This window comes from Paroedura picta, chromosome 7 (genome assembly GCF_049243985.1).
Source record: "Paroedura picta isolate Pp20150507F chromosome 7, Ppicta_v3.0, whole genome shotgun sequence".
In the NCBI taxonomy this organism is placed as follows: Eukaryota; Metazoa; Chordata; class Lepidosauria; order Squamata; family Gekkonidae; genus Paroedura; species Paroedura picta.
The window spans coordinates 104,496,830-104,516,149 of record NC_135375.1 but is presented as its reverse complement, the minus strand read 5'-3'; the positions used below and the strand labels follow the sequence as shown (position 1 = coordinate 104,516,149).

At 40.2% G+C, this 19,320-nt stretch overlaps 1 protein-coding gene across 1 annotated transcript in view; it reads right to left on the bottom strand.

Moving 5' to 3' along the window:
• The window catches only part of LOC143841961 (bridge-like lipid transfer protein family member 1), a 48,594-nt gene that overhangs the window by 2,891 nt on the left and 26,383 nt on the right, over positions 1-19,320 (bottom strand). The window contains exons 18-37 of the mRNA XM_077346511.1: positions 19,018-19,224; positions 18,634-18,872; positions 16,574-16,818; positions 15,368-15,618; positions 14,982-15,220; positions 13,349-13,593; positions 12,139-12,389; positions 11,753-11,991; positions 10,457-10,701; positions 9,455-9,705; positions 9,069-9,307; positions 7,746-7,963; positions 6,527-6,777; positions 6,141-6,379; positions 4,547-4,791; positions 3,927-4,032; positions 3,016-3,113; positions 1,722-1,907; positions 1,373-1,541; positions 595-806 (exon numbers count right to left, since the gene is read on the bottom strand). Coding sequence (XP_077202626.1) covers positions 595-806; positions 1,373-1,541; positions 1,722-1,907; positions 3,016-3,113; positions 3,927-4,032; positions 4,547-4,791; positions 6,141-6,379; positions 6,527-6,777; positions 7,746-7,963; positions 9,069-9,307; positions 9,455-9,705; positions 10,457-10,701; positions 11,753-11,991; positions 12,139-12,389; positions 13,349-13,593; positions 14,982-15,220; positions 15,368-15,618; positions 16,574-16,818; positions 18,634-18,872; positions 19,018-19,224 — 4,375 coding nt within the window. The remainder of the gene's footprint in view (positions 1-594; positions 807-1,372; positions 1,542-1,721; positions 1,908-3,015; positions 3,114-3,926; positions 4,033-4,546; positions 4,792-6,140; positions 6,380-6,526; positions 6,778-7,745; positions 7,964-9,068; positions 9,308-9,454; positions 9,706-10,456; positions 10,702-11,752; positions 11,992-12,138; positions 12,390-13,348; positions 13,594-14,981; positions 15,221-15,367; positions 15,619-16,573; positions 16,819-18,633; positions 18,873-19,017; positions 19,225-19,320) is intronic.

Below are 19,320 nucleotides of genomic sequence, written 5' to 3'. Positions count from 1 at the left end.
GGAGGAGGAGAAGGAGACATGCAACAGAGTTCTGGGCTTTGTCCGACTGCCGCTGCCGACCAGCCTGCCGACGACCAGCCCGCCGCCGCCGCCGACTCAAGTAAGCACCTAGCGCCCGCTGCATTCCCCTGCAGCGGGCTTGCTTACTAGTATATAAATGATTAACAGAGAATTAAACGTTTAAGAAAATACTTTTAAAGTTATTACATCCAGGCAGAGGGACAGGATGGAGTTTTTTTTCAAATAAATTAAATGAATAGTAATTAAAATTCTACGCTAAGGAAAATATTTTGATGTTTAAATTAATGTATTGTAGGTTTTTGGATAAGTTCATTGCCACAGTATCTAAGAAGCATGTTAGAAGAATTTCTAGAACCAAAGTTCCATTCTACCCCAACATTTAAGTTCCACTGTAACTGTGGCAAATTGTTAGGTAATTAGTATTTTAGTTCACATTGTTAGCATAAACATATTAGTTTGGCATTTCAAATTATAGCATTAATGCAATATTAAAACTTTGAGACGGTTTTATGAAAAAATTTTGGATGTGGACAAATTGTTATTTCAATAATGAAATCATATATTCTTCAATACCTGTGGTGCACTTGTGATGGGCAGGCAAATTCCTAAATCATTAACTGTTAGTTGAAGAAAGAGTGTTCCCAATGCCAGAGCAGATGTCGGCTGGATTCCAGGTGACATGTCAACTATTTCCTTTGTGGCCATGTGGATGTCTTTACGCAAGGCCAGTCTCTGTTCACTCCAGTTGTCATAAGCAGCCTTATAATTCAGCCAGAAAAGCACAGCTTTTTAGGGGAAAAAACATTTTGCACAATGTTAGCTCATAAGTGTGTATAACCTCACCTTGCTTTTAGCAATAATGCTATCCCAGAAGAGCTAGAAAGTTATTTGCATTTCAGTTCCCAAAGTATGTTGAAGAACAAAGGCAGCATATTGCCTGAAATTGGGATTTCTTTAAAGTACAAACGAAGAAGAAGAAGAAGAAGAAGAAGAAGAAGAAGAAGAAGAGTTGGTTCTTATATGCTGCTTTTCCCTACCCGAAGGAGGCTCAAAGCGGCTTACAGTCACCTTCCCTTTCCTCTCCCCACAACAGACACCCTGTGGGGTGGGTGAGGCTGAGAGAGCCCTGATATCACTGGCTGGTCAGAACAGCTTTATCAGTGCCGTGGCGAGCCCAAGGTCACACAGCTGTCTGCATGTGGGGGAGTGCAGAATCGAACCCAGCATGCCAGATTAGAAGTCCGTACTCCTCACTACACCAAACTGGCTCTCTAATACATTTTCCTCCCCAAATACTGGTGTTCAGAAGGCATATAAATCTTCATACAACAGACACAGCATCTAGCAGTACCTCTATCAAAGGCCACAGGCTGAGCAAAGACAACGGGTCTGCTTAAAGTGATGAGCACAGCTGCACGATCCGATGAACCACCGATTTCCTCTCTGAGGGCATTTCTTAATCCAATTCCAGTCTTAAAAGAAGCAACCTGATGGAAGTCTGATCCAGCTTCTTCATAAACCTTCAGATAGCCCAGAGATATTAAACATGAGACTTCAACATTAAAAAGGACCCACTTTGACATCGTACAAACAAACTAAAATTCAGGGTGGTTGTTCATTTCCACAGTGTTTTGCAAAGCTGTTTTTGGCATCTCCTTTTAAATCTTATTTTGAGAACCATACGAAGGATGTAAACTTACGTGATGTTTAATAGTTTGCCCTAATGCCGGATTCAAATCCACCTGGCATTTACCAAAAAGCTTTAAGGAGCTGCTACTGCCAGGCACTGCTTTTGTTTGGATTCTGTTGGACAGCTCCAGTTCTGTCAATCCTGTTTCGAATCTTACAGCCCTCACGGATGGTGTTGTGGCTGTTACCCGGATACCCTGGTAAGAAAAACAAAAGCTATTAAAGGTATGCTTCAGCGGTCTCTCAAACATTTTTTAAATAAAGTTTTCAATAAGTTTTCAGTCTTTCAACAGATTTCTTGAAAAAGTAGTTCCCTAAAATAATAGCGAAATCAGCAGTAGCCAATTGGACATTAGCTGAGGCATTTGCAAGTCACTTTGCAGATTCGCCATGACCTTTCTCTAACTTTGGACACAGTAAGTGAACTAGAGGCCCCTTGTCCGTCTTTGGAGAATACAAGGAGTCACTTCAGACGACTCTCACTAAATGAAGTGGACAGGATGCTGGCAGCACTGAGGCAACCACTAGACCCATGTCCATCATGGCTCCTAAAAACAACAGGCATAAGCATTGGAGCCCCCCTCTGGGAAATAATCAACCTCTCCCTCTCAGCAGGAGAATTCCCGGAGGGATTAAAAGAGGCAGTGGTATGCCCATTGCTCTAGTATTGCCAATGGTCAAAGAAAGAGGCAGAAATCTCTGGCTTGAGGAATGAGATGAGGAAATGGTTCCCAGAAGGGAGTGCCCCAAGAGTTACTCAAACGCCTCCTTGTTTCTTGCAATGCAAAGAAGACCCTCATCTTTTCTCCCCCCCCCCTCTTGCTAAGATTGTTCTTTCACAGCAACCTGTACATGTCTCAAAGACAGAAACGTCCCTCTTTGTTTACAGGCTTCCTATGGAGGTAGGAGTGGGGTGTTAAAAATGATCTCCTCCAGGTGTCAAACACACTAGGTACACGAGTGTTTGTTTTGTTTTGTTTTGTTTTCAGCCAATTGTTTTGGCTGAAAAATGAGGTAGAATACAACATAATCATTTAAAATTGCAAGTAAATCTAAGATTACCCTTAAGCTTAAAAGGGCAGAACAGTAGGGATCTGCTATTTATGAAGAAGCAGCCTAGACACAGAAGAAAGAACAAGGAGCACCCTTCCTACTGAGAATGAGGTAGTCTAAGACGTGATGCAGGGCATAACCTATTCATTATGGCTCAAAAACTGATTAAACGCATACTATTAATGTGCTTTTAAAATGGGGGAAAGGTACCCCTAGTCATACTGTGGCAAACATGCAAGAGACAAAAACTACCTTAAACTGTAGACTGAAAGAATAGAGGAGAATCTTTGGCTTCTCTCCATCCGTTGTCCCATCATGCTCATTCCAAAGAGGACTAGGTTGCTCCACTCCTGCAAGGATATTTCGTATATTTCCAGAATTTTGCCAAGGATTACAAATTTTCATATTATTTATAGACAAAACCTAGGAGCTGTGCAGTGGTTTAATTCCCAGTCTGCCATGCAAACGTGCTTGGTGACTTTCAGCTTAACGTGTCTTTCAGGGTTAGTGTGAGTGTTAAATGGTGAACAGGAGACCAATATAAGCTACTCTGGGTTCCCTATTGGGGGAATAGTTGAGACATGCATGAAATAAATACGCTCCATCCAACACAGTTTTTGTCAAGAAGGCTTCTTATTCTGAAGTCAATCTTATAAAAGAGGAGCCAGATTTGAATGTTCAAGAAAGTATGGCACTGGTTTTCCTAGCACACACTTGATTATTTTTTGCTTCATTTAAACCATAAACAATGGGTTAGTTTTGACAAGTTTTTCCACTTGTGAAAAAAAGACCTTTAAAATGCTACATTAAGGATTATTTGTTTGTTTATTTGATTTATATCCTGCTGCTCTTGAGACTGTCTCACGGCAGGTTACAGTCACAACGTTAAACCCACAAAGATAAAAATGTGAACAATTAAAACCCCACAGTGGTTAAAATTTACCTGGCGGCAGACCCCCATCCCCTCTCTTCCCGCCCGGCCCCTCCCTCACCCAGCTCTTCAGGGGGGGATACTAGGGGTGCCTGTCTTCTCTGAATGAACAAAGGCCATGGAGTATGGGGGCTGTAACTAAAGAAGGGGATTGGGTGAGATCTAGAGGAAAAGCTGGTTCTAGCTACTAGAAAGTAAAATTTGACTAAAATTCAAAAGCCATTACACTTACCTGAAACTTTCTGCATCGCTTCATTGAGCTCTTTCATGAAGACTTTCTGAACAAAAACTAGGTGGTTCAAAAGGTCTGTGGTAAGATTATGTTCAAATGAACCAACCTGGCAGAGAAAGATAATGCTTATCATAAACGAATGCCTGATAAAACTGGCTTCGAGAACAAAGGGGGGGGGCATCAAATCTATTCCTGCACTAAACATTTTCCCACTTCAAGTAAACCAGATTGAAAATCTGTTAAGACAACTTTCTACTAAAAATGTGTGCAAAGATCTACGTGATAACAGCAGAGGTCTGCTCCAGTCTTACAATACAGCAGAGGTTTTCAAGCTGTATTATGGGCACCACCAGCCTGACACAGGATTTCTATAACAATTTATTCATTCCCAATGATAAATATAATAACAAACAGCCTGTAAACATATACATTTCCTTCTCAGAAAAAGCATGGTGAGACCCAGGTTCTCTGACAGAACAGTTGCTGGAATGTTAGATACAAAAGGCTGAGGACCATGTTTATAGCATCACAACAAAAATACTGTTCTATGCAGAAACAAATGTTAAAACTCATGTATAATAAAATAACATTCCAAGATAGTGGCAGTCTTGAATACAAACCTCAGCAACGCAACGCGAGGAATTTCCCTGTAGATAATAACCCTGTTTAGTTGATAGCTCATCTATAATCCATGTCTGATCTGTGTAGCTGTCATGCTCCTCCATGATGCATGTACCCGACATGGTTACAGGAGGAAGGTTAAGACTGGCTGACGGAGGTATGGAAGACATATCAGTGGCAGAGACTTTAAAAGTACATTGAAGCCTCTGATATGACAATTCAAATGTAAACCTTGTTTGTGCACCTGCAAAACCAGGAGATATGACTAAATTAAGTATCATACATTAGCAATACAAATAACTACAGAAATAGCCACCTATCTTCTGCTTCATGGGTCAAAGCTACCTGTTCTCTCTCTGCAAGTGATGCTCAAGCTGCTCAAACTGCCTGTGTGTGGAGGGAATGTTTCATCCCAAACCCCAACCAAATTTTCACCAAGATTCATACGTGGCAAAGATATAGTGGTTAAACTTTAGCAAATGTAGACCACAGTGAACATGTTGGAAATTCTGAGAACTATTCCTATGCCTTCATGGCTGTTCTTTTTTTAAAAAAATGCTGCTGACATGTATGGCGAAGGGATTTTTAATATTATAATATATACTTATAGTAAAAGGTTTTCAAAATTACAAAGAATGGGAGTCCTGCCCTCCTACATTGTCCAAAGAAAGCCACTAGTATTAGTTCTTGCATTAAACAAGATGTCTAATATGATGTTCCTCAGAGATGGAACCATAACCATGAGGAATCCATATTTCTTTACTCATATGCAAAAACATAAAAAGCACCCGACAGGATTTAGGAGGGTTTCCCATTAAACTGGCCCATTCCCCGAGACCTGGCACATTATGAATTGTTTTTGCTGTCCTCTCAAGTTTCTAAAGAAATTCCTTAGCAATATTGGAGTGCTGTTGTTAGGAAATGACAACAGCCTAAATGCTGTAAATCAAAATTTTGTCATGAGTTGCTCTGGACTTTGACCATAAGCCGCATTTCAAACCACAATAATTATTGACTGATAGTTACATTATAAATATTTGAGAATATTTTAAATTTTGCACTTTATTCTCATTTAATTTTTTAAAAATCTTAACTAAAATATTTCAAAACCTGTGCCTTTTCCTGTCTCCTCCAAGCATCCCTGTCATGTCACACATAGAGCTCAGAGATAGGAGTCGTCAAAGGAAAGCCGTGGAAAAACTGACTGGAAGCATCAATGCTGTTGAATGCACCCATTTCTTGTTGTTAGGTGCGAAGTCGTCTCCGACCCATCGCAACCCCATGGACAATGATCCTCCAGGCCTTCCTGTCCTCTACCATTCCCCGGAGTCCACTTAAGTTTGCACCTACTACTTCAGTGACTCCATCCAGCCACCTCATTCTTTGTCATCCCCTTCTTCTTTTGCCCTCGATCGCTCCCAGCATTAGGCTCTTCTCCAGGGAGTCCTTCCTTCTCATGAGGTGGCCAAAGTATTTGTATCCATTACAAGTAGAATTGTTATGTGATATATTACAAGTGGAATCTTTTAATGATGCCATGATATTTGTGATATTCCCTAAATAGAGATCTATGAAGCTCATTGGAACAGTTACCTGTCCTTCCGTGGCTTCTCATTCTTCCCATCTTGTACTCAGCTTTTAAGGATGGCAAGAGGGATGCTCCAACAACAATTCCATCAGTCCTGGCACTGAATTTAAGAACAATGGGCTTCTTCTCCAAGTCCTCAGGCAACTGCGGAAATTCACTGGTTTCAATAGGCGTCTGGTTTACACTTGTAGGCATCTTTTCTGCAGGTAATGGCGTTGCAGTGTCTTCTTTTGTAGGCTGTGGTCTGTTTATATTACAAAGAAACACAAATTATTAGACACACAATAGACATTGGGTCCCAGCTGCCTGATGATAATACATAATATAGGCATGACCCTGCAAATTTACAGGAAATCTCCAAATGGCAACCTATGTCGAGTCAAATACTTACACTGTCGATGGCTGTCTGATGAGGTCAGAGATCTGTTTTGGAAGCTGATGAGAACTCCGCACCGTCATGCTGTGAAGGGCAGCTGGATGTTGAGGAATGTTGATTCTGAGAGCACCAACTTTGAAGACTGCAGCATTATTTGTTTTCAGCCCTCTTGGGGGACTGTGAAGAGCCTGTGATTTGGCAGTGCTGCATTTCACCACCGTTCGAAGACGGTGCACATCACCACATTGCGGACCACCATCTGATTTCTAAATGATAATAAATAGCAAGATTAATAATTCAGAAAACCTTGATGTCTCCGTTATCTTTATGGTCTGGCTCTTCTCTGAGGAATCCTGCAGATATTTGATCATTCTAGCCCTTTGAACGTTTTCAAGATACCGGGGCTTCCTGAAATTCTTCTAGAACTACGTATTCAAATTTCTAACTCCCTCACATTAACTGAAAATTATTGTTTGAAAACCCCTCTTCTCATTCAGATGTGCCCATTAAATAGAATAAGGAGCAATTCTGCATTGACCGATCTATGGGGTTACAGTTACAGTTGATATGTTAACGTTCAATGATTACTGCTGTTATTGTTACTGTTGGTTGTTACTTAGCCATTTCGATCACCTCTACTACTGTCTCTATTATTGTTTTTATTTTGTTCATGTTCTTGTGTTATGTAAACTGCCCTGAGCTGTAAGAAGAGGGCGGTAAAACAAACAAACAAACAAACAGTTTAAAATCACCCTACACATTCTGTCCAATCTTGATTACCTGATCAGCTCACATGAAATATAGTCAAGGGCTTGGTATGCATCAGAATGAAATGCCTAGAAAAATGTGTGCAAAGATCTACATGATAACAGCAGAGGTATGCTCCAGTCTTACAATGCAGCAGAGGTTTTCAAGCTGTATTATGGGCACCACCAGCCTGACACAGGATCTCTATAACTATTAATTTGTTCATTCCCAATGATAAATATAATAACAAACAGCCTGTAAACATGTACATTTCCTTCTCAGAAAAAGCATGGTGGGACCCAGGTTCTCTGACAGAACAGTTGCTGGAATGTTAGATACAAAAGGCTGAGGACCATGTTTATAGCATCACAACAAAAATACTGTTCTATGCAGAAACAAATGTTAAAACTCATGTATAATAAAATAACTTTCCAAGATAGTGGCAGTCCTGAATACAAACCTCAGCAACGCAACGCGAGGAATTTACCTGTAGATAATAACCCCGTTTAATCGGTAGCTCATCTATACTCCATGTCTGATCTGTATAGCTGTCATGCTCCTCCATGATGCATGTACCCGACATGGTTACAGGAGGAAGGTTAAGACTGGCTGACGGAGGGATGGAAGACATATCAGTGGCAGAGACTTTAAAAGTACATCGCAGCCTGTGATTTGGCGATTCAAATGTAAACCTTTTTTGTGCACCTGCAAAACCAGGAGATATGGCTAAATTTAGTATCATACATTAGCAATACAAATAACTATAGAAATAGCCACCTATCTTCTGCTTCATGGGTCAAAGCTACCTGTTCTCTCTCTGCAAGTGATGCTCAAGCTGCTCAGTTAAACTGCCTGTGTGTGGAGGGAATGTTTCATCCCAAACCCCAACCAAATTTTCATCAAGATTCATACGTGGCAAAGATATAGTGGTTAAACTTTAGCAAATGTAGACCACAGTGAACATGTTGGAAATTCTGAGAATTATTCATATGCCTTCATGGCTGTTCTTTTTTTAAAAAAATGCTGCTGACATGTATGGCGAAGGGATTTTTAATATTATAATATACACTTATAGTAAAAGGTTTTCAAAATTACAAAGAATGGGAGTCCTGCCCTCCTACATTCTCCAAAGAAAGCCACTAGTATTAGTTCTTGCATTAAACAAGATGTCTAATATGATGTTCCTCAGAGATGGAACCATAACCATGAGGAATCCATATTTCTTTACTCATAAGCAAAAACATAAAAAGCACCCAACAGGATTTAGGAAGGTTTCCCATTAAACTGGCCCATTCCCCGAGACCTGGCACATTATGAATTGTTTTTACTGTCCTCTCAAGTGTCTAAAGAAATTCCCCAGCAATATTGGAGTGCTGTTGTTAGGAAATGACAACAGCCAAAATGCTATACGTGAAAATTTTGTCATGAGTTGCTCTGGACTGTAACCATAAGCCGCATTTCAAACTGCAATAATTATTGACTGATAGTTACGTTATAAATATTTGAGAATAATTTAAATTTTGCACTTCATTCTCATCTAATTTTTTAAAAATCTTAACTAAAATATTTCAAAACCTGTGCCTTTTCCTGTCTCCTCCAAGCATCCTTGTCATGTCACACACAGAGCTCAGAGAAGGGACTCGTCAAAGGAAAGCCGTGGAAAAACTGACTGGAAGCATCAGTGCTTTTGAATGTACCCATTGCAAGTAGAATTGTTATGTGATATATTACAAGTGGAATCTTTTAATGATGCCATGATATTTGTGATATTCCCTAAATAGAGATCCATGAAGCTCATTGGAACAGTTACCTGTCCTTCCGTGGCTTCTCATTCTTCCCATCTTGTACTCTGATTTTAAGGATGGCAAGAGGGCTGCTCCAATAGGAATTCCATCAGTCCTGGCACTGAATTTAAGAAAAGTGGGCTTCTTCTCCAAGCCCTCAGGCAACTGCGGAAATTTACTGGTCTCAGTAGGCGTCTGGTTTACGCTTGTAGGCGTCTTTTCTGCAGGTAATGACGTTGCAGTGCCTTCTTTTGTAGGCTGCGGTCTGTTTATTTTACAAAGAAACACAAATTATTAGACCCACAATAGACATTGGGTCCCAGCTGCCTGATGATAATACATAATATAGGCATGACCCTGCAAATTTACAGGAAATCTCCCAATGGCAACCTAAGTCGAGTCAAATACTTACACTGTCGATGGCTGTCTGATGAGGTCAGAGATCTGTTTAGGAAGCTGATGAGAACTCCACACCGTCATGCTGTGAAGGGCAGCTGGATGTTGAGGAATGTTGATACTGAGAGCACCAACTTTGAATACTGCAGCATTATTTGTTTTCAGCCCTCTTGGGGCACTCTGAAGAGCCTGTGATTTGGCAATGCTGCATTTCACCACCGTTCGAAGACGGTGGACATCACCACATTGTGGTCCACCATCTGATTTCTAAATGATAATAAATAGCAAGATTAATAATTCAGAAAACCTTGATGTCTCAGTTATCTTTATGGTCTGGCTCTTCTCTGAGGAATTGTGCAGATATTTGATCATTTCCAAGATACCTGTTCTTCCTGAAATTCTTCTAGAACTACGTATTCATATTACTAATTCCCTCACATTAACTAAAAATCATTGTTTGAAAACCCCTCTTCTCATTCTGATGTGCCCATTAAATACAAGAAGGAGCAATACTGCATTGACCGATCTATGGGGATACAGTTACAGTTGACATGTTAACGTTCAATGATTACTGCTGTTATTGTTACTATTGGTTGTTAGCCATTTCTATCACCTCAACTACTGTCTCTATTACTGTTTTTATTTTGTTCATGTTCTTGTGTTATGTAAACTGCCCTGAGCTGTAAGAAGAGGGTGGGAAAATATAATAAATAAATAAACAAACAAACAGTTTAAAATCACCCTACACATTCTGTCCAATCTTGATTACCTGATCAGCTCACATGAAATATAGTCAAGGGCTTGGTATGCATCAGAATGAAATGTCTAAGGAAAATGTGTGCAAAGATCTACATGAAAACAGCAGAGGTCTGCTCCAGACTTACAATACAGCAGAGGTTTTCAAGCTGTATTATGTGCACCACCAGCCTGACACAGGATCTCTATAACTATTAATTTGTTCATTCCCAAGGATAAAATAAAATAACTTTCCAAGATAGTGTCAATCTTGAATACAAACCTCAGCAATGCAACGCGAGGAATTTCCCTGAAGATAATAACCCTGTTTAGTCGGTAGCTCTTCTATAATCCATGTCTGATCTGCATAGCTGTCATGCTCCTCCATGATGCATTTAACCGACATGGTTACAGGAGGAAGGTTAAGACTGGCTGACGGAGGGATGGAAGACATATCAGTTGCAGAGACTTTAAAAGTACATCGCAGCCTGTGATTTGGCAATTCAAATGTAAATCTTTTTTGTGCACCTGCAAAACCAGGAGATATGGCTAAATTTAGTATCATACATTAGCAATACAAATAAATACAGAAATAGGCACCTATCTTCTGCTTCATAGGTCAAAGCTACCTGTTCTCTCTCTGCAAGTGATGCTCAAGCTGCTCAGTTAAACTGCCTCTGTGTGGAGGGAATGTTTCATCCCAACCCCCAACAAAATTTTCACCAAGATTCATACGTGGCAAAGATAAAGTGTTTAAACTTTAGCTAATGTAGACCACAGTGAACATATTGGAAATTCTGAAAACTATTCATATGCCTTCATGGCTGTTCTTTTTTTAAAAAAATGCTGCTGACATGTAAGGCGAAGGGATTTTTAATATTAAAATATACACTTACAGTAAAAGGTTTTCAAAATTACAAAGAATGGGAGTCCTGCCCTCCTACATACTCCAAAGAAAGCCACTAGTATTAGTTCTTGCATTAAACAAGATGTCTAATATGATGTTCCTCAGAGATGGAACCATAACCATGAGGAATCCACATTTCTTTACTCATAAGCAAAAACATAAAAAGCACCCGACAGGATTTAGGAAGGGTTCCCATTAAACTGGCCCATTCCCCGAGACCTGGCACATTATGAATTGTTTTTGCTGTCCTCTCAAGTTTCTAAAGAAATTCCCTAGCAATATTGGAGTGCTGTTGTTAGGAAATGACAACAGCCAAAATGCTGTACGTGAAAATTTTGTCATGAGTTGCTCTGGACTGTAACCATCAGCCGCATTTCAAACTGCAATAATTATTGACTGATAGTTACATTATAAATATTTGAGAATAATTTAAATTTTGTACTTTATTCTCATTTAATTTTTAAGGAACTAATATGTAATGTTTTACAAATTCAGCATGCAATTTTAGAGCAATTTTACAGTTTCAGTTCCTTAAAAGCATCAATGCTTTTGAATGTCCCCATTACAAGTAGAATTATTATGAGATATATTACAAGTGGAATCTTTTAATGATGCCATGATATTTGTGATATTCCCTAAATAGAGATCTATGAAGCTCATTGGAACAGTTACCTGTCCTTCCATGGCTTCTCATTCTTCCCATCTTGTACTCTGCTTTTAAGGATGGCAAGAGGGCTGCTCCAATAGGAATTCCATCAGTCCTGGCACTGAATTTAAGAAGAATGGGCTTCTTTTCCAAGCCCTCAGGCAACTGTGGAAATTCATTGGTTTCAATAGGCATCTGGTTTACGCTTGTAGGCATCTTTTCTGCAGGTAATGGTGTTGCAGTGTCTTCTTTTGTAGGCTCCGGTCTATTTATATTACAAAGAAACACAAATTATTAGACACACAATAGACATTGGGTCCCAGTTGCCTGATTATGATCCATAATATAGGCATGACCATGCAAATTTACAGGAAATCTCCCAATGGCAACCTATGTCGAGTCAAATACTTACACTGTCGATGGCTGTCTGATGCGGTCAGAGATCTGTTTTGAAAGCTGATGAGAACTCCGCACCATCATGCTGTGAAGGGCAGCTGGATGTTGAGGAATGTTGATACTGAGAGCACCGACTTTGAAGACTGCAGCATTATTTGTTTTCAGCCCTCTTTGGGCTCTGGAAAGAGCCTGTGATTTGGCAATGCTGCATTTCACCACCGTTCTAAGACGGTGGACATCACTACATTGTGGACCACCATCTGATTTCTAAATGATAATAAATAGCAAGATTAATAATTCAGAAAACCTTGATGTCTCCGTTATCTTTATGGTCTGGCTCTTCTCTGAGGAATTCTGCAGATATTTGATCATTCTAACCCTTTGAACGTTTCCAAGATACCTGTTCTTCCTGAAATTCTTCTAGAACTACGTATTCCAATTACTAACTCCCTCACATTAACTAAAAATCATTGTTTGAAAACCCCTCTTCTCATTCAGATATGCCCATTAAATACAAGAAGGAGCAATTCTGCATTGACCGATCTATGGGGTTACAGTTACAGTTTACATGTTAACGTTCAATGATTACTGCTGTTATTGTTACTATTGGTTGTTGCTTAGCCATTTCGATCACCTCGACTACTGTCTCTATTACTGTTTGTATTTTGTTCATGTTCTTGTGTTATGTAAACTGCTCTGAGCTGTAAGAAGAGGGTGGTAAAATATAATAAATAAATTATCAACCAACCAAACAAACAGTTTAAAATCACCCTACACGTTCTGTCCTATCTTGATTACCTGATCAGCTCACATGAAATACAGTCAAGGGCTTGGTATGCATCTGAAGGAAATGCCTAAGGATAATGTGTGCAAAGATCTACGTGATAACAGCAGAGGTATGCTCCAGTCTTACAATACAACAGAGGTTTTCAAGCTGTATTATGGGCACCACCAGCCTGACACAGGATTTCTATACCTATTAATTTGTTCATTCCCAAGGATAAATATAAAAACAAACAGCCTGTAAACATATACATTTCCTTCTCAGAAAAAGCATGGTGGGACCCAGGTTCTCTGACAGAACAGTTGCTGGAATGTTAGATACAAAAGGCTGAGGACCATGTTTATAGCATCACAACAAAAATACTGTTCTATGCAGAAAAAAATGTTAAAACTCATGTATAACAAAATAACTTTCCAAGATAGTGGCAGCCTTGAATACAAACCTCAGCAATGCAACGCGAGGAATTTCCCTGTAGATAATAACCCTGTTTAGTCGATAGCTCATCTGTACTCCATGTCTGATCTGTATAGCTGTCATGCTCCTCCATGATGCATTTAACCGACATGGTTACAGGAGGAAGGTTAAGACTGGCTGACGGAGGGATGGAAGACATATCAGTTGCAGAGACTTTAAAAGTACATGGCAGCCTGTGATTTGGCAAGTCAAATGTAAACCTTTTTTGTGCACCTGCAAAACCAGGAGATATGGCTAAATTTAGTATCATACATTAGCAATACAAATAACTACAGAAATAGGCACCTATCTTCTGTTTCTTGGGTCAAAGCTACCTGTGCTCTCTCTGCAAGTGATGCTCAAGCTGCTCAGTTAAACTGCCTTTGTGTGGAGGGAATGTTTCATCCCAATCCCCAACCAAATTTTCAGCAAGATTCATACGTGGCAAAGATATAGTGGTTAAACTTTAGCAAATGTAGACCACAGTGAACATGTTGGAAAGTCTGAGAACTATTCATACGCCTTCATGGCTGTTCTTTTTTTTAAAAATTGCTGCTGACATGTATGGCAAATGGATTTTTAATATTATAATATACACTTGTATTAAAGGTTTCAAAATTACAAAAAAATGGGAGTCCTGCCCTCCTACATTCTCCAAAGAAAGTCACTAGTATTAGTTCTTGCATTAAGGTAAAAGGTAAAGGTAAAGGTATCCCCTGTGCAAGCACCAGGTCATGTCTGACCCTTGGGGTGACGCCCTCTAGCGTTTTCATGGCAGACTCAATACGGGGTGGTTTGCCAGTGCCTTCCCCAGTCATTACTGTTTACCCCCCAGCAAGCTGGGTACTCATTTTAACGACCTCAGAAGGATGGAAGGCTGAGTCAACCCTGAGGTGGCTGCTGGGATTGAACTCCCAGCCTCATGGCTGCAGCCTTACCACTCTGCGCCACAAGAGGATCTTTCTTTCATTGAACAAGATGTCTAATATGATGTTCCTCAGAGATGGAACCATAACCATGAGGAATCCATATTTCTTTACTCATAAGCAAAAACATAAAAAGCACCCAACAGGATTTAGGAAGGTTTCCCATTAAACTGGCCCATAACCCCAGACCTGGCACATTATGAATTGCCTTTGCTGTCCTCTCAAGTTTCTAAAGAAATTCCCTAGCAATATTGGAGTGCTGTTGTTAGGAAAAGACAACAGCCAAAATGCTGCACGTGAAAATTTTCTCATGAGTTGCTCTGGACTGTAACCATAAGCCGCATTTCAAACTGCAATAATTATTGACTGATAGTTACATTATAAATATTTGATAATAATTTCAATTTTGCACTTCATTCTCATCTAATTTTTTAAAAATCTTAACTAAAATATTTCAAATCCTGTGCCTTTTGCTGTCTCCTCCAAGCATCCCTGTCATGTCACACATAGAGCTCAGAGAAGGGAGTCGTCAAAGGAAAGCCGTGGAAAAATTGACTGGAAGCATCAATGCTTTTGAATGTACCCATTACAAGTAGAATTGTTATGTGGTATATTACAAGTGGAATCTTTTAATGATGACATGATATTTGTGATATTCCCTAAATAGAGATCTATGAAGCTCATTGGAACAGTTACCTGTCCTTCCATGGCTTCTCATTCTTCCCATCTTGTACTCTGCTTTTAAGGATGGCAAGAGGGATGCTCCAATAGCAATTCCATCAGTCATGGCCCTGAATTTAAGAAGAACGGGCTTCTTCTCCAAGCCCTCAGGCAACTGCGGAAATTCACTGGTCTCAGTAGGCGTCTGATTTACGCTTGTGGGAGCCTTTTCTCCAGGTAATGGCATTGCTGTGTCTTCTTTTGTAGGCTGCGGTCTGTTTATTTTACAAAGAAACACAAATTATTAGACACAAAATAGACATTTGGTCCCAGCTGCCTGATTATAATACATAATATAGGTATGACCCTGCAAATTTACAGGAAATCTCCCAATGGCCACCTATGTCGAGTCACATACTTACACTGTCGATGGCTGTCTGATGAGGTCAGAGATCTGTTTTGGAAGCTGATGAGAACTCCGGACCGTCATGCTGTGAAGGGCAGCTGGATGTTGAGGAATGTTGATACTGAGAGCACCAACTTTCAATACTGCACCATTATTTGTTTTCAGCCCTCTTGGGGCACTCTGAAGAGCCTGTGATTTGGCAATGCTGCATTTCACCACCGTTCGAAGACGGTGCACATCACCACATTGCGGACCACCATCTGATTTCTAAATGATAATAAATAGCAAGATTAATAATTCAGAAAACCTTGATGGCTCCGTTATCTTTATGGTCTGGCTCTTCTCTGAGGAATTCTGCAGATATTTGATCATTCTAGCCCTTTGAACATCTCCAAGATACCGGTGCTTCCTGAAATTCTTCTAGAACTACGTATTCAAATTAATAACTCCCTCACATTAACTAAAAATCATTGTTTGAAAACCCCTCTTCTCATTCAGATATGCCCATTAAATACAAGAAGGAGTAATTCTGCATTGACCGATCTATGGGGTTACAGTTACAGTTGACATGTTAACGTTCAATGATTACTGCTGTTATTGTTACTATTGGTTTTTTCGTAGCCATTTATATCACCTCTACTACTGTCTCTATTACTGGTTGTATTTTGTTCATGTTCTTGTGTTATGTAAACTGCCCTGAGCTGTAAGAAGAGGGTGGGAAAATATAATAAATAAATTATCAAACAAACAAACAAACAGTTTAAAATCACCCTACACATTCTGTCCAATCTTGATTACCTGATCGGCTCACATGAAATATAGTCAAGGGCTTGCTATGAGAATGAAATGTCTAAGGAAAATGTGTGCAAAGATCTACATGATAACAGCAGAGGTCTGCTCCAGTCTTACAATACAGCAGAGGTTTTCAAGCTGTATTATGGGCACCACCAGCCTGACACAGGATTTCTATAACTATTAATTTGTTCATTCCCAAGGATAAATATAATAACAAACAGCCTGTAAACATATACACTTCCTTCTCAGAAAAAGTATGGTGGGACCCGGGTTCTCTGACAGAACAGTTGCTGGAATGTTAGATACAAAAGGCTGAGGACCATGTTTATAGCATCACAACAAAAATACTGTCCTATGCAGAAACAAATGTTAAAACTCATGTATAATAAAATAACTTTCCAAGATAGTGGCAGTCCTGAATACAAACCTCAGCAACGCAACGCGAGGAATTTCCCTGTAGATAATAACCCTGTTTAGTCGGTAGCTCATCTGTACTCCATGTCTGATCTGCATAGCTGTCATGCTCCTCCATGATGCATTTAACCAACATGGTTACAGGAGGAAGGTTAAGACTGGCTGATGGAGGGATGGTAGACATATCAGTGGCAGAGACTTTAAAAGTACATCGCAGCCTGTGATTTGGCAATTCAAATGTAAACCTTTTTTGTGCACCTGCAAAACCAGGAGATATGGCTAAATTTAGTATCATACATTAGCAATACAGATCACTACAGAAATATTTATTTTTATTTATTATATTTATATACCGCCCTCCCCGGGGCTCTGGGCGGTTTACATAATAACACAAGAACAATACATGGAACAGTCTTATAAAACATTTGGGTAACGGTGCAATAATAACATAATTGTAAACATATAACATTATAATTGTGTAACCAATAAACAATACAATGTTGCAATATACAAACAGGTCCAGAGTGTATAGGTGGTGTTCTGAGGGGGGCGGGAAGCAGGGGCCTTTTGGTCGCTGTGGGTTATATATATCTGGTCTCAACCAAATGCCTGGCGGAAGAGCCCCTCCTTGCAAGCCCTGCGGAACTGTTTAAGCTCCGTCAGGGCCCTGATCTTCTCCGGGAGCTCGTTCCACCAGGGGGGGGGGGCAGAACAGAGAATGCTCTGGCCCTGGTTGAGACCAGGCGGACTTCTTTAGGGCCAGGGACCTTTAGTTGGTTGGTAGCAGTGGAGCGCAGGGCTCTTTTGGGGGCGTAGGCAGGGAGGCGATCCCTCAGGTACACTGGGCCCGGACCGCATATGGCCTTGAAGGTAATTACCAGAACTTTTAGTCTGATCCGGAATTCAACTGGCAACCACTGCAGTTGATGGAGAATGGGCCGGATGTGGGATCTCCACAGTGTTGCAGTGAGGATCCTGGCTGCTGCATTTTGAACCAGCTGTAGCTTCCGGGTCAAGACTAAGGGCAGGCCTGTGTAGAGCGAGTTACAAAAGTCCAGTCTAGAGGTGACCGTCGTATGGATCACTGTGGCTAGGTGTTCCGGGGCCAGGTAGGGCGCTAGTAGCTTGGCTTGGTGGAGGCGGTAGAATGCCAGCCGCCCTACTTTTGTGATCTGGGCTTCCATTGTGAGGACACTTCCAAGTGTCCAGAATCACGCCTAGGTTCCTGGTACAGTGAGCCATAGAGGATCCAGGATAGGCAGGCGCGCTTCCTCACAAGGGCCCACAGACCACAGTGAACACGTTGGAAATTCTGAGAACTATTCATATGCCTTCATGGTTGCTGACATGTATGGCAAAGGGATTTTTAATATTATAATATACACTTATAGTAAAAGGTTTTCAAAATTACAAAGAATGGGAGTCCTGCCCTCCTACATTCTCCAAAGAAAGCCACTAGTATTAGTTCTTGCATTAAACAAGATGTCTAATATGATGTTCCTCAGAGATGGAACCATAACCATGAGGAATCCACATTTCTTTACTCATAAGCAAAAACATAAAAAGCACCCGACAGGATTTAGGAAGGGTTCCCATTAAACTGGCCCATTCCCTGAGACCTGGCACATTATGAATTGTTTTTGCTGTCCTCTCAAGTTTCTAAAGAAATTCCCTAGCAATATTGGAGTGCTGTTGTTAGGAAATGACAACAGCCAAAATGCCGTACATGAAAATTTTGTCATAAGTTGCTCTGGACTGTAACCATAAGCCGCATTTCAAACTGCAATAATTATTGAGTGATAGATACATTATAAATATTTGAGAATAAATTTACATTTTGCACTTTATTCTCGTTTTATTTTTAAGGAACTAGTATGTCATGTTTTACAAATTCAGCACACAATAATACAGCAATTTTACAATTTCAGTTCCTTAAAAGCATCTATGCTTTTGAATGTACCCATTACAAGTAGAATTATTATGTGATATATTACAAGTGGAATTTTTTAATGATGCCATCATATTTGTGATATTCCCTAAATAGAGATCTATGAAGCTCATTGGAACAGTTACCTGTCCTTCCATGGCTTCTCATTCTTCCCATCTTGTACTCTGCTTTTAAGGATGGCAAGAGGGCTGCTCCAATAGGAATTCCATCAGTCCTGGCACTGAATTTAAGAAGAATGGGCTTCTTCTCCAAGCCCTCAGGCAACTGCGGAAATTCACTGGTCTCAATAGGCGTCTGGTTTATGCTAGTAGGCGTCCTTTCTGCAGGTAATGGCGTTGCAGTGTCTTCTTTTGTAGGCTGTGGTCTGTTTATATTACAAAGAAACACAAATTATTAGACACACAATAGACATTGGGTCCCAGATGCCTGATTATAATCCATAATATAGGCATGACCAGGCAAATTTACAGGAAATCTCCAAATGGCAACCTGTCGAGTCAAATACTTACACTGTCGATGGCTGTCTGATGAGGTCAGAGATCTGTTTTGAAAGCTGATGAGAACTCTGCACCGTCATGCTGTGAAGGGTAGCTGGATGTCGAGGAATGTTGATATTGAGAGCACCAACTTTGAATACTGCAGAATTATTTGTTTTCAGCCCTCTTGGGGCACTGTGAAGAGCCTGTGATTTGGCAATGCTGCATTTCACCACCGTTCTAAGAAGTTTTTAAAAATAGTTTCAAAATGCAGAAACGTATTTAGCATCAATAATGAATTACATTAAACTTAGTTAAAGAATTAGCAGCATCAGG